Genomic DNA, 14,281 nt, shown 5'->3' on the forward strand with positions numbered 1-14,281 from the left:
CCATGTGGTTACATGTGTCAACACCTTACCAAGCTTTTTACCATGCTCAGTGCATTTACATACCCACACTCCAAGCCCATCTTGGACTGTCTCACATCTGCCTTATGTCTGATCCCTCCTATTTATGAATGATTATTTATTTTAGTTACCTCTTCCTGTCCTCTGTGCACCATTTTTTTCCCATAATGTTTTGTTGTGTCCCCTAACAAATTAGTTAATCACCCCTCCAGCGCCCCCCACCATGGAACTAGTTAACCTTTCTGTGTGGGCATTAGTCCCAGCTCTGTTGATGTGCCATCCATCCGCTTTATACAGATCACCCCTGCTCTGGAATTGGTAACAATGCCCCAGGAATCTGAAGCCCTCTCTCCTGCACTATTTCTTCATCCACTTGTTAACCTGCTTTATTCTGCTATTCCTCTATACCCTAGTGCATGACACTGGGAGCCAGCCAAACATTTTTACCTTTGAAATCCTGCTTTTAAATGTCTTGCTAAGCCCCTGAAACTCTGACTGCAGCATCGCCACCATTTCCCTTCCTCATTGGTTTCCACATGACCACAATTTCTGGCTGTTCCACTAATCCTTTCAACATATCTGTACCCTCTCAGTGATGTCCTTTACACTGGAACCCTGATTAGATATACATTGATACCTAATTCCATTTTCAATTAATATTTCTCAGTCATTCACATGATCAATTTTTATGGTGTAACATTCAAGCAGAGGGTACATCGGAATTCTTCCACTTTTTACACCCAAGGTAGCTAATGGGCCACTTACATTATGTGTTAGATATGGAGAAAAAATTACTTAATGTTAGTCCAGGATTGTAGGGATGAGGAACGTCAGTTATGTGGATAGATTGGGGAAATTATGAATCTTTTCCTTGGAGAAGAGAAGGTTGAGAGAAGATTTACTAGAGGTTTTCAAAGTCATGAGACTTTGGTCTGGAGAGTAGATAGGGAGCAACTGTTCCCACTGGTGGAAGGGTTGAGAGTGAGAGGGCACAGGTTTAAAGTAATTGGCAAAAGAAGCAATGGAGACATAAGGAAAGACTGTTTCATGCAGTGACTGCTTAAGATCTGGAATGCGCTATCTGATAGTGTGTTGAAAGCAGATTCAATGGAGGCATTCAAGAGGGGATTAGATTATTATCTGAAAAGAAAAAAAAGTGCAGAGGTTCAGGAGGGAATGGCACTAAGCAAATTGTTTGTTTGGCGAGCCAGTGCAGGAAAGATGGGTCGCAATGAAACCACTCTGTGATTCCATAACTAACTAACTTTGTTAAGAATCTAATTTCCATTTCCCATCAGCCTTTGGAGCTCTCCAAATAACATTGTAAAGTATGTGAAAATTAATGACAAATTATGATTTTATTTCAATGGTTTCATGCTCTCTCTGATATTGTACCAAATAATTTTCACTTAGAACATTCTGTAGCTAGCAAAGATTGGCTAAACCAAGGGGAAAAGCCAACTCACCTAATATCATAGAATTTGATTGCAAAGGATGCAAAATATGGAAGGGAACAACACTGGCTGGGAAAGTACAATTAAGAATATTTAGAAACACTGTGATTTACTCACATGCTGAACTGCTCAGCAAAAATGAGGTTAGTAGAAGTGCCAGTAATAGTAGTTAGTCCTCCAATAGTCGAAGAATAGGCAATGCAGAGACACATTCCTTTACATAAACTGTGATCATTCTCACTTCTGTATTTGCTCACAGCATCTTCTTTTGAAGCCTATCAAACAGAGTAGGGCATTGTAACATGTGTTCTTACTATCAAAGTCTGTTTTTCTTGAATGGACATTGCTCTTTTAAAATCACAATCCATGATTCCAAATTGTAAATATTTTGCCACTTATGGATAGCAATAACATCCAGCCAAATACAGTATGTGTTTCTGGTTGATTTCCCAATAATTAAAACATAAAAATTGGCAATGGAAGAGGAATTGCTTTTTCTGACATGCCATCATCAGTGGCAAAGGCTGAAATTTATTATGAACCAAAAAAAATCAAATGGTGAACCTTAGCCCATATTAGTGAAATGATCTATAGTTCAAAGGGACTCCACTACCTAACAAGTCTCTCTCATTGCTTTTACTTTGGCCTTAGAGGTTTATTGTTCTGCTGGTCTTTTCAGTGGATGGTGTTAGCAAATTCAATATGTTTACCAAGAGGTCACCATCAGGTGAACAAGTCTTCAGTATTAAGTACCATCAGTGCAAGCACCTCCCCATGGCCAATGGCAAAGCAACTTTTAAATATAAGGATCCGTTCTTTGCCATGTGAAATCTAGTAACCTGTAATAGCTAATGAAGTTGTATCTGAATTTTTGTTTTTTAGTTATTTATGGATTAAAATTTGACAGGAATGTGATTTCCATAAAATAGCTGTACATCTGGCACATGTGGTGTGCATTCTCCTCCATGGCTTTGTCCCTCCCTTTCCCTGTTACCTCCTCAACCCTACAACACTCCAACATTTCTGCATTCCTCTAACTTTGGCCACTTATGCATTCCCTACTTCCTTCACCTCTATTGGTGGTTGAAGTCTCTGGAGTTCCCTCTCTAACCTTTCCGCCTCTTCATCTTCATTTTCTCATCTAAAATGCTCCTTAAAACTTACTTCCTTCTTTCCCAATTTGGTCTGATTACTTCTGTGAAGCTCCTTGGGCCATTTTCCTATGTTAAAGGCACTGTACAAATATTGTTGTTGAAGTTGCTGCACTGATAGTTCAGAGAAGTGAGGAATTGTACATGATATTATTTTTAAATTTAATAGCATTTTAATAACAAAAAGGTTTACCTCATCAGATTCTATTTTGTCTCCACAAATGTCCACTTCAACATAATAGCTGGATGAAAAGAAATATAAATGAGACTTCTGATGCAAACATGACTTTTTAGCAGATTATCTGCGATAGTGTGGTCGTTCAAGTGGCTGAGTGTTTTGACTCCAAATCATCAGGGGCAGAATTTTACATTTGGCGTGTGGGCCCTTGCCCAACATGGCCCAGCGTAATATGGCGCGATGACATTGGGCACGTGTCCTGATGTCATCACACACTCGCACGATATTTTGTTCGGCAGGCGCACACGGGAGTCGGCTGCGAGCCCGCCGTTAATTGAAAGGCCTGTTAAGGCCATTAACAAGCTCATTAAAGTCAAATTTATGCTGCCTGTCCAACCTTACGGTTGGCAGGCAGGCAAAAATGCCAAGCGGCCTTTACATTTTTTAGGAAACCTCATCCAAGAGCAGGATGAGGTTTCCTAAAACAAATAAACGTTAACTGAAAATTTTATTTTTGAATTAAAAACATGTCCCATCTCATGTGACAAGGTCACATGAGGGGACGTTTTTTAAATTTTTACTGTCTTCATTGATTTTTTTAAAAAAGTGCTTCAATCTCCCTTAGGTAGCTCCGTGCCTCAGGGAGATTGAAGTGCTCTTCCACGCGCATGCGCGAACTGTGTGCCAGGCCCGGTCTCCTTCCTCCCCTCCGTCCGCATGGGTAGTGCTGAGCGCTGCCGCTCACAATCCACTTATGTCGGGCCTTAATTGGCCCGCCCACGTGAAATTGCGGAGCGGAACCAATCGCCGGTGGCGGTCGGCTTCCTGACTGCCCCTGCCTGCTCCTGCTGAGCCCACCCGACAAGGGAAAAATTCCAGCCCAGATGTTCATTCTAGTGTTGAGGCTGAATTTCAGCTGCAGTAGGCTTGTGGAAGTTGTACATGAACGTATGACAACTACACTACATCATCCGAGTTAGCTGACTGAAAAACTCATAGGCAGCAGTAATTAAATTTCCTTTTGTTTCCATAAGTGAATATTAATGAAATGCCATGGATTTTCAAAAGACATGTTTTCTCAGATAACACAAATTGAAGAAAGGTACACCAAGAGAATGGGAGGGGAATGGAAACAAAGAAGACAATTAGCTATTTAATGTGCCAATAATTTCACATCTTACAGAATTTTCAGCTCAGCACTAGGTTGGCCTATGATTTATGATTAGCACTGCGAGTGAGTATAAATAATATCATATGGCTTTTTAACCATATAATCTGTTTATATCACACATTTGAGATGTAATTAAAACCCAAAGTACTGCATGAAAATGGCAGTTTTGAAACAAAGTGCATAGTTGGGCAGCGTGCGGCCTAGTTCCAGTGAATCACTGAAAATCTTTTTCCTCTCGCTGTGCTAATTATTCTTAGTTATGGTGTCATATGACAAACATATTTCCTGCAAGATACTGCATTTGCTATGAAAGCTTCAGTAATGCCATGTGCTAATCACAAGGTCTCATTGTGAACTTTCCTGTCTCAACTGGAATGTTAGTCAGTTTTCAGGTACATATTGAAGGATGGCTCTCATCTCCTGGGAATGTTCTGTCTGAAGTGAAGGAGAAGCTAATGCAGTTTGTCCTGACCCACTTAAATTTGGTTACTTGTTGGTCCCTCACAGGAGGATGGAGGTCACTATGGTTCAGATTTTCTTCATCTTTCCAACTTGAAGACCATGTATTCTGGCAAGTTAAAGATATTTTAGAAAAAGAATGCTTTTAGAGTTGTACTCTTGAATCTTGTCACATTCTGGATTGAAATGGACATGAACTGGAATGTTTTATTTTCATATCTGTACTTTAACAATGGGTTTGGTAATTTTGAATTTGATTTTAAAGTGCAGGTTCAAACCTTTAATGCTGGTTGTTAAAAGCAGGTATGTGAACTTATGCAATTTCTTGTGCAGCTTTCTAAATATGTGTTCCAACCGGGCCTCATTTTCTACATCTGATATAAATGCCATTTATGTGATGCAATCAAATGGGAATTACACTTGGACACACAAACACAATCATCTGTGGGTACTGCTGATTCAAGTTTTGTTATGATTTTAAAATGATTATTGGGTATTTAAAGTGTAACCTCAATGGATACTTTGTGATCAAACCTAGGAATCGCGATGCAGGTGAAATCTAAGCATCAAAATGCCAAAATGAAAATGTTCCAAATAATTATGCATTTGCTCTGACTGGATAAGAAAATCTTATCTTTAAGGAGTCAAGATACTGTTTGTTTAATTTTGAAATTAAATGCTGCTTCTGCAGAAATTTTCTTTTCATCTTTTTTCTTAGGTCACTTTGACCAACATGATTTAAGTCTAAGGCATTCAGTGGCCTTATCTCCCTGAACTACCACCACAGGATTTAGTTCAAGTCCATCACCATCACAGTCACATTATTTGCACTGATGCTCGACAAAAATTTCTTCTGCACACAAATGTTCTCCTGTAATGAAGAGAAGCTTTCAGTCACATATTGATAAAAAAAGGTCTTAAAAATATTGCTGAAATCCAACTTTCTAGTTAGCACTACTGATTTAAAATGGTGCCAAGAAATTTCTGCTCAACTTCAAAATGATAGTTATCTGTTGATACAATTTTACCACAGCAACTGGTCAACAGAACCTTGACCAGTTTGAACTGGAAAATTCTATAAAATGTCAGTGGGGCTGAAATGGATGAATTTTTTTTGGAAACAACATGGAGGCTGGTCCCTATAGAATAATCTTAATGCTGAGATCGATAGTTTTTTGGGCACTAAGGGAATATAAGGGATAGGCAACAGGGTACAAAAATGGACATGATGTAGAAATTTAGCCATGATTTTACTGAATGACTGGTTTGATGGGCTGTATAGCCTACTCTTGCACCTTTATCTTACTTTCTTATGTACTAACTTTAACAGCCGAAGTTTACAGGCTTAATAGGCTGAATGGTCCATTCCAGTTCCCGTGCACTCAATTCAAAATTCTAACTTATAAAAGACTATCTGACCCTCAAGATATATTGGGTTGTCCTACAAAGTTTGAATTATACACACAGAAACCCACTGGATCACACCAGGCAGGAAAGGATAAAAACATGTGCTAATAGCTTAGTTTCAGTATCAGAGAGAAATGTTACCCATCCATTTCTTTGGTTTCCTGTTTCATCACTTCATCTTCTTTTGTCTGCGTTATTTCCTGTTTGATCAGCTCAAGTTCGATATTTTCTTTTGCTTCCAGCTTCTTCATTTTGGATTCCCTTTCTTTGATTCAAAAGGTGATAAATGAAGCTTTGAGTGAAAAGTGTGCATGCTAAAACCAGCTAACTGCAAAAAAATAGTCGCTGCTTCTGCATAAAACTGAGTTAGTCCTTCCATACGTACCATACGATTCCAAGGCTCGGTTTGTGATTCCATTCATAGTGTTTTGAGAGAAAACAGTCACTGCTTCTGCATTCATAATCTGTTGAAGAACGGCCTCAACGATTGGCATTGCCATGGCTGCAGTTGAAGTGTTACTGAGCCACATAGACAGGAAGGAACAACTCAGCATAAGACCCATCATTAACCTGTTATATACAGAACATAGTGAACTATTACAGAAAGGCTCTGCAGAAAGATTCACTGGTAGTAATAACCTTGGGCGCATTATTTTGTAAAACAAAAACCTTTGCACTGCTGGTAAAAGAGTGCATTTTCCTTCTGGGAAAATGTTACGTTTTCCTTCTTTATGGTTGATATTTATGACTAACTCAGAAGACTGATCTGTTCAAAATAAAGAACGCTAGGGCTGAATATTATGGCCCTGAGTACAACACCCTCCCTCTCCCGGGAATGGGTGGGGCATAAAATCAGGCACCATGGCAGGGGTGCTGTGCTCATCACTCACCCACTTCCTACCTGGCCTCGTGGGTATTTTACTCATGGTGGGGGAGGCATCAGGCAGCTCACTTGCCCTTAAGTGACCAAATAATGGCTACCTGCTGTCAGTCTGTTTTTTCTTATGATGGGGGAGGCCCAACATGTCCAGCACTACCCCCCCACCCCCCAGCAAGTTAAAGCTATTGGCCCATTGGAGGCCTTTTCAAGGTTTGCCACCCAGGACTACTCCTCCCCCTTTCCCTGTTCACCACAGCCCCCAAATTCACTCACCAAGGACTGGCAGCCTCGCCCTGTTGAGACCCCAGGCTCACCTTTACTAAGCTCCTGGCTCCTCCTCTTCAGGGGACTCACTATAGTACCAGCTGTGGCCACCGCTCCTGGTGGCACTGCTGGGACAGGGGAGCTGCCAGCAATTTGATTGGCTGGCAGTTGGCAGAGGTGGGACTTCCTCTCATTCAGGTGGAGGTTCCACTTCAAACCAGAAAGGTCTGCTGGCTGGTGATTGGCTGCGTGGTGAGCAAACTAAGTGCAGACAGGCTTGCCCCTGACTTTTACAGCAGGGTTGGGGATGCCTCCCCAACCCTGGTGTAAAATTCAGCCCCTAGTGTATTAAACTACATCCAGTCAATATTTGTTAACAGCCCATTTGATGATGCAGTGGGGGGACTTTAAGGTCATTCCGGATTGATGAACTAAAAAGGGCTGAATTGTCTTCTTCATCCAGCTATCTTGCAATCTTTTGCAAGTGGCTATAGAACAATTTTGGAAAACACTTGGAGATAGAGTGCCTGATCTCACTCCAGGGCTGGTATATGGAGCAAGAAGATCATTCACAGGATGAGGAAACAATGAATATCAATCCATGAAAAGATTTAGAAATGAGTAGAGATGGTTTGGCATATAACTTAATCACAAGAATGTATACTTTACAACCAGGGTCAAAGACTGTTGGTTAGTACATTTCTATCAGTTTAACTTAACATTAGAACTTCATTTGAGTATGTGATAGTAGATTTTCAGAATTTTTGTCATCCACCTTTGTTCTTTGAAATTCTAGCGGCAAGGTCAACATATGAGTTTCTTTCAATATACAGTCAAATAATTAACAGACAGAAAATCGTGCATGTACTATCACTATTTGAAACTTTGAACTAGCTGTGCTAAAGAAGAGAATTTACTCCAAAAGCAAAACTCTGAAATGCTATTAATTCTTAATAATTGCTCACAATGTTAACTTACATCACTTCACACTAAACCAATTGAATTGAGCATAAAGTTAATATTGAGACTGAGCTTAGTTCAATCATTACTAGAAGGACCCAGAGTTAAGCTTGTTTCTTCTATGGAGATGGCAAACTATAGTTGCTGGTCAAAATTCTGGAATACCCTACCAGAACTGTGGGAAGATCTTCAGCACGCAGACTGCAGTGGTTCAAGATGAAGGGTCACCACCCATTTCTCAAGAATGACTTGGGATGAGCAATAATAGCTGACCTTGTTAGCAATGCCCATATCACCACAATAAATTATCTTAAAAAAACTTAAGAACATTTTTTTGATCTTAAAGGAATGATAAAAAAACAATCTGTTGTTATTCTTCTAATGTGAGGCTGATTCTGGATTGTGTTAGTTTTGTAGGGCTACTGTCATTAGACCAGTTTATCATTAAACAAACTCATGTTATTTTCTCTACAAGTTTTTACCTTCCAGGATTGACTCCCATTAATATCACCATCTTCAGGGCTATTCTCTTGTGTAGATTCCATTTTTCAAAAGATGTGACCAAGCAAATAACTCCAATCAACAAGAGATGGAAATCTTTGAAATACGTTTGTGCAACCTGAAAACATTGAACAGTGGTTTTGAGTAATGATCTGGAGAAAGCTCTGCCGCTCCATGTGAAGTGTGGAAACATGATTGGGAACATCAAATCCTGCCCAACCAATGTGGTCCCATGAACTGGTAGGAAACTTGCGCAGCTTCCAATGGGAGGCCCAACTAAATTAAGTGCCTGTCCGGTGCTTAACTGGCCAGCATCAAGCCTTCCCTGGGACTTAGGACCACGAGGATGGAAATCCTCATTGCCAAGAGCTGTCAGTCAGTCAGAGGCCAACAGCTCTTCATTACTAGCAGTGCCACCGGGAGCAATGGCTGCAGTTGCTAGTGCTCCAGGGACTTCACCAGGGATCAACGCTAGACTCAGGTCTGGACTCAGGTGAGTGAGGGCAGGATGGGCTCATGGGTAGGGGGTCCCTGTAAGGGGATCAGAGGCAAGGCAGTGGGTGGCTTTCAGCATGTCCCCCTTCCCAATGCTGAGTCCCTCTATCGGGCACAGAATAACTGACAATGAGGAACATATACGTATAAACCCTGCCCCTCCACCCCAACCAACCTGATAGGCCACCCAGCAAACTCTTGAGGTGGTGCGGGAAAGCCACGCATCTCCCATTTAAACCCTGAGCCATCATTAAATTCTGGTGGACTCAGGGATAATTGGTATCAATTGGCTTATAAATGAGCCTAATTGACATCCCTCTATGAGCAGGTAAGTTTCTCGCATCGGTCCCTTCCCACATCCAACTTAATCGCAGGAGGTTTTCCTGCCACTAGGAGACTGGCATGCAGCCTCTCCCGCGATTAAATGGGCATGGTCGCCACGGTTTCTGCCATGATGGACTGGATTAAATTTCATCTGTTATGTTTTACTATATTGCAGAAATTAACAAAACTGTAGTGTGTGCCAATTTTGATTTTTAATAATTAAAATGCCTGAAAAGATGCATCTATCAGATTGTACACTGCTCATTTTTATGAAAGCTGTACCATTACTTACTTCCTTGGACTGCATAATGCCAAAAAGAGGAAACATGATTGCAGGGAGTAAAGCTGTTACAGAAAGAGGCATTGCTTCTGTGAGCCAATACATTGCCACCACAAGCATCGTGTATGCACATTCTGATTCTTATTGACCAAAAGAGAATAAACAGCAAAACAGTCATATCCACATTCAAAGCATATGAAAAGGCGTTAAACTCAATCCTTTGTTTTCAAATGCTGCCGAGAATTTGGTCAGGAGTTTTACCCATCGATTGCAGTAACTTGCAAGAGAATTAGCAGAAACCTGTCTTCCAGGTTTACTTTTAAATTGAGCTTACTCCCAATCAATTTCTACACTGCAGAAGTAACTTGGCTTGATTTTCAACTGCCCTTCCTAGACAGAGTTCTAACGCTGTCAGAAAATGACCACATCTAATGTAGATGTCACTTTTTGTATATACATTTGTTGGATACTGAACATACTAATGCCATATTAACAATATGTCAGTAGAAAATGGTATAACATAAGCTTAGTCAAGATATGAATTTATGAAAACTGTTAAAGTTTATTATTTGTTCCTTTTTCCTTTCAAATGTTATATTTCAGAGTTGGTGTAACAATCCCCATGGGATGACTGTAAACCAAAATAATTACATTTACCCAACAACCTCCAAATGAAGAAATTATCAAAGAAATTTCACTTTTTGTAAGTTTTACTTTAACACAAATCAGAACCAATGCAAATTAAACACAAATTAACACTTCAAATAAAAAGGTGTATTTCACTTTAAATAGTCAATACAACAAAGATACATCTTACGCAACCACAAGCACCTGCATCACTCTGCGCAGACATGTGGTACTATTTAGCCACACAGTTCCACAATACGCTGTTCTTTATTCACACAGAATAGGTCAGGGGTCCAATCTGACAATAGCTTTTGCCTTCAAGTTTCACAGGTACAATCTCCATCAGGAATGTGCACTTCCATAAACCCTCTCTCCCTCAGGTCACAACCATCCTGATGATGTAACTTTCCTGAGTTCATTTCTAACCAACCAATCAATAACACTTCAATTCATGGGCTAGCTACTTCTGGGAAAATACCCAGCTCTTTAGCATCTCCTAGCTATTCATGCAGCTTTCCAGGTTTTAGACCATTTTAGCCAGCTTGCATATTGCCTCCAAGAGCTCCTGTCTCCAAACTGACCATTCCCTGAGAGACCTTTGCTTTTTCTCCTCACAAGAATTCAGTGTGTTCCTTTTTCTGTCTCTGTCTGTTTTTTTTGTGTCTGCATCTGTGTGCTGGTTGCCTTCGCCCTCCAGCTTTCATGCATGTAGCTTTCCTTTGTGTCTAGCCACGTGGTTTCTGGTCCGTTAACATCCTTCCTGCTGGTATTGCTTCCAAGTCAAGGTTCACCAGATCTCATGGATTAATATTTTTTATTATCCAAAAAAATTACAATTGATTCCTTTACAATTGATGGAAACTCTTAAAAGTACTTTTCAAACATTCTTAAGAACAATTACAGGTCCCTTAAAGCTCTGATTCCAGGACCAGGATTTTCCCGTTGGCGAGCGAGGGATTCGGCCCACTCACCGGCGCATAAAATGATGCGCGGTGACATCGAGGGGAACTCCCGACGTCACCGCGCCCTTTTTAAATTTTCAGGAAGGCGGGGGCTCAGCAAAATCAGCTGTTCGCCCGCCGACCTGTCAGTGGCCAACTGAAGCCATTGACAGAGTCAGTTAAGTAATTAATTAACCTGCCCGTCGAACCTTAAGGCCAGGAGCCCTGGCGGCCAATGGAAAAAGCATGAAAACTCATCCATGGGTGGGATGAGGTTTCATGTAGGTTTTAGAAAATTTAATTGAAGTTTTTTTAAAAGTTATGGACATGTCCCAACTCATGTGACAGCATCACATGAAGGGACACGTCAGGGAATTTGTTTTTCTATTTCTAATATTTTTTTTTACAGTAGAGCCGATCTCCCTGAGGCAGCACTTAGTCTCAGGGAGCTGAGTGCACTCTTTCATGCGCATGCTCGAAAGAGCGCACTCTCGGGTCAGGGAATCCCTGCCTGCACAGGGAGTGCATAGTGCTTTCGTGCAATTATCAGTGGCAGGCCTTAATTGGCCCGCCCACGTAAAATGGCAACATGCCCCTGATCGCAGGTGCCAATCGGAGGCAGGCCTGCTCTTCAACTTCCCCCCTAACAGGGGGAAATCCTGGCCCAGGTCAAAAGTCATCTCCCTTGGTAAAAAACAAAGCTTTACTGTAGTAAAGTTTTCTTTACAACAATGTTCCAAATGCAGCAATTTCTTAACATAAACACTTTAACAACTAGTGTATTACATGTTACATAGTTAAGAACAATGATACATCATATTTACAAACTAAGCATCATTACATAGTGTTATTTTACAATCATATAAAACCCAATACATTTGCCTTGCTTTAAGCCATTGTTACCATCCCTCGTTCTTTACTCTCAACAGGACATCTGCAATCAATTTTTTCAGCCTGCAACATGCATAATTTTTAGTGTAAATGGCTGCAGTGTCAAACTCCAGTGAAACAGCCTTTTGGTTCATAGTTTTAAATTCTTTCAGGGATACCAGGCTTATGGTTTGTATAGACTAGTACCTTGGTTTTGAATGCTTCATGTTGCTTTTAAACATTATATTAGATTTTGCAAAGCCTAGACCTTGGGATAGTATTTGTGATGGGCTCAAAAGTTTTACATTTGGTTCAGACTGATAAACTTTGTCAAGAGATTTGCTCAGTGCTGGCAAATGGTCTGGCCTCTGGATGCTGGTGGCTGTGAATTGGAATCCAAGGAGAACTCCCCTGTCATATTGCTTCTTACCCTCTGAACTCAGCAATTTCCTTTGTTCTGCTTTAAAGTGAGACACTAAGTTGTCATTAGGGTTTCCATTGTTTGAAATAGACTCTGAACCACTCTGTTCAGTCTTTTACTATTGATCTCCATTTTCTTCCCTGTCTGCATGTTTTTTAATGTTGAAAAAAATTGGAAAAAATTTCAATCAACCAAAGATCCAAGTTGTCCTTCATAACAAATGAATTCATCACATCCTGTTTACGTTCAGGATCATTCTTAACTTCAAGTTCTTCGCCATGATTTAACCCATCAGGTTCTTTTCCAGGAAATGCATGTTTAACACTGCTTCCTTTCGTGCAAGTAAATGTGTTCAATTTTTTGTCCAGTTAAATTCTTTTTAGCTGTTTTAAGAACTTTGTTCAGGTTATGCTGATGTTAAGCTAAGAAAGCTTGATACTCCTTTTTATTTATTGAACAAAATTTCCTGAAATTCTTATGCTTTTCCTCTTCCTACATTGTTTGTGCTTCGTCTAATTTATTTCTAGCAAGAGCAATTGCCTCTCCGTTTTGACGTTTTAATTTACATTCAAGAACACACAACCTTCCTTGCAGCTCTATTGTGTCAGCACTGGACTCAGCTTTTTCACTCTCCTTCAAGCATGTTTTCTCTCTGTTTCATCAATAACTTTGATTACTGTTGCCATCCACTTTGCCTCATCTTGCTCATTCTTTTTCTGGAGTTTTAATTCAGACAGCTTTAACTTATCTCCAACTGCCTTTAACTTTTTCATTTCAGCCTGACACTCCAATGTCCTTTTAAAATTCACAGACTGAGCGTCTGACTCTTTGGACACATCTTTACTCGAAACATTGGGCGGAATTTTCCGAGCCCACTGGAGGTGGGAGTGTTAGGTGGAATGTGCAGAAAATGTGTCCAGACCCACTTCACGATCGCGTGAAATCAGGTCGCGATCTTCCGCTCAGTTCGCCGACAGCGGGCTGCGTTTCCCGCCATCGGTCGGCGGGGAGCTAATTGTAATACATTAGCATATAATTAATAGGACAGGCTCTTGGAACCCCGCTGTATCATCCGTCCACGTCGGAGGGAAACGTTGGCAGGGCAGCCATGCAGCGCACTCGTCTCTGGCCATCCGAGGGGTGACCAGCACTCTCTGGGAAGTGTTAAGGGGCAGTCACACAGGGCCAGGAAAGGTGCTAAGTGCAGCCATGATAACCACACCTCTCTCTCTTCCACCTCAGGATCATGGATCCTGCTAGCCTAGCTGTGTGCCTGATGGCCTACAGAGACTATAGAAGACGGAGGAGAGAGCGACTGAGGGTCCTGGCTGTGCAAAGGCAGGAGCAACAACCTCATGAAGAAGGGGTAGCTGGGGCTCACGCATACACTGCCCAGGAGCGACGGTGAGCCGTGGCTGTTCGGTGCCCAGCGACACCCAGGATCTATAGACTCAGTCTGACGTTCCTGCAGATGACTGAGAACCAGTGTCACTGATGACTGTACATGTCTAGGGAGCTGGCGGGTCACATCTGCCACTTACTGCAGGACTTGATGCCAAGGGGACATAGAGGGCATCCACTGGCAGTGGCTGGGAAAGTGACTGTGGCACTCAATTTCAATGCCAGTGGCTCCTTGCAGGGCTCCACAGGTGACCTCTGTGGGATTTCACAATCCGCCACCCACAAATGCAGCCATGAGGTCACAGATGCCATTTTCTCCATGACACACAACTTTGTGCATTTCACCCAGGACCAGGACAGCCAGGATGCAAGGGCCATTGGGTTCGCTCTGATCTCGGGATTCCCACAGGTGCAGGGTGTGATTGACTGCACTCCTGTGACACTCAGATCTCCGTCACTACACTCGGGGGACTTCATCA

General features: G+C 41.4%; 1 protein-coding gene across 1 annotated transcript in view; it reads right to left on the reverse strand.

Annotated features, from left to right (window-relative positions):
- Positions 1 to 9,807, reverse strand: part of slc13a1 (solute carrier family 13 member 1) — a 71,828-nt gene extending 62,021 nt beyond the window's left edge. Inside the window, 7 exon segments of the mRNA XM_041215644.1 lie at positions 1,590 to 1,747; positions 2,637 to 2,865; positions 5,980 to 6,103; positions 6,224 to 6,408; positions 8,425 to 8,561; positions 9,555 to 9,682; positions 9,804 to 9,807. Of these exon segments, the coding sequence (XP_041071578.1) occupies positions 1,590 to 1,747; positions 2,637 to 2,865; positions 5,980 to 6,103; positions 6,224 to 6,408; positions 8,425 to 8,561; positions 9,555 to 9,682; positions 9,804 to 9,807 (965 nt within the window).
- Positions 9,808 to 14,281: the final 4,474 nt, after the last annotated feature.

Source organism: Carcharodon carcharias, chromosome 21 (genome assembly GCF_017639515.1).
Source record: "Carcharodon carcharias isolate sCarCar2 chromosome 21, sCarCar2.pri, whole genome shotgun sequence".
In the NCBI taxonomy this organism is placed as follows: Eukaryota; Metazoa; Chordata; class Chondrichthyes; order Lamniformes; family Lamnidae; genus Carcharodon; species Carcharodon carcharias.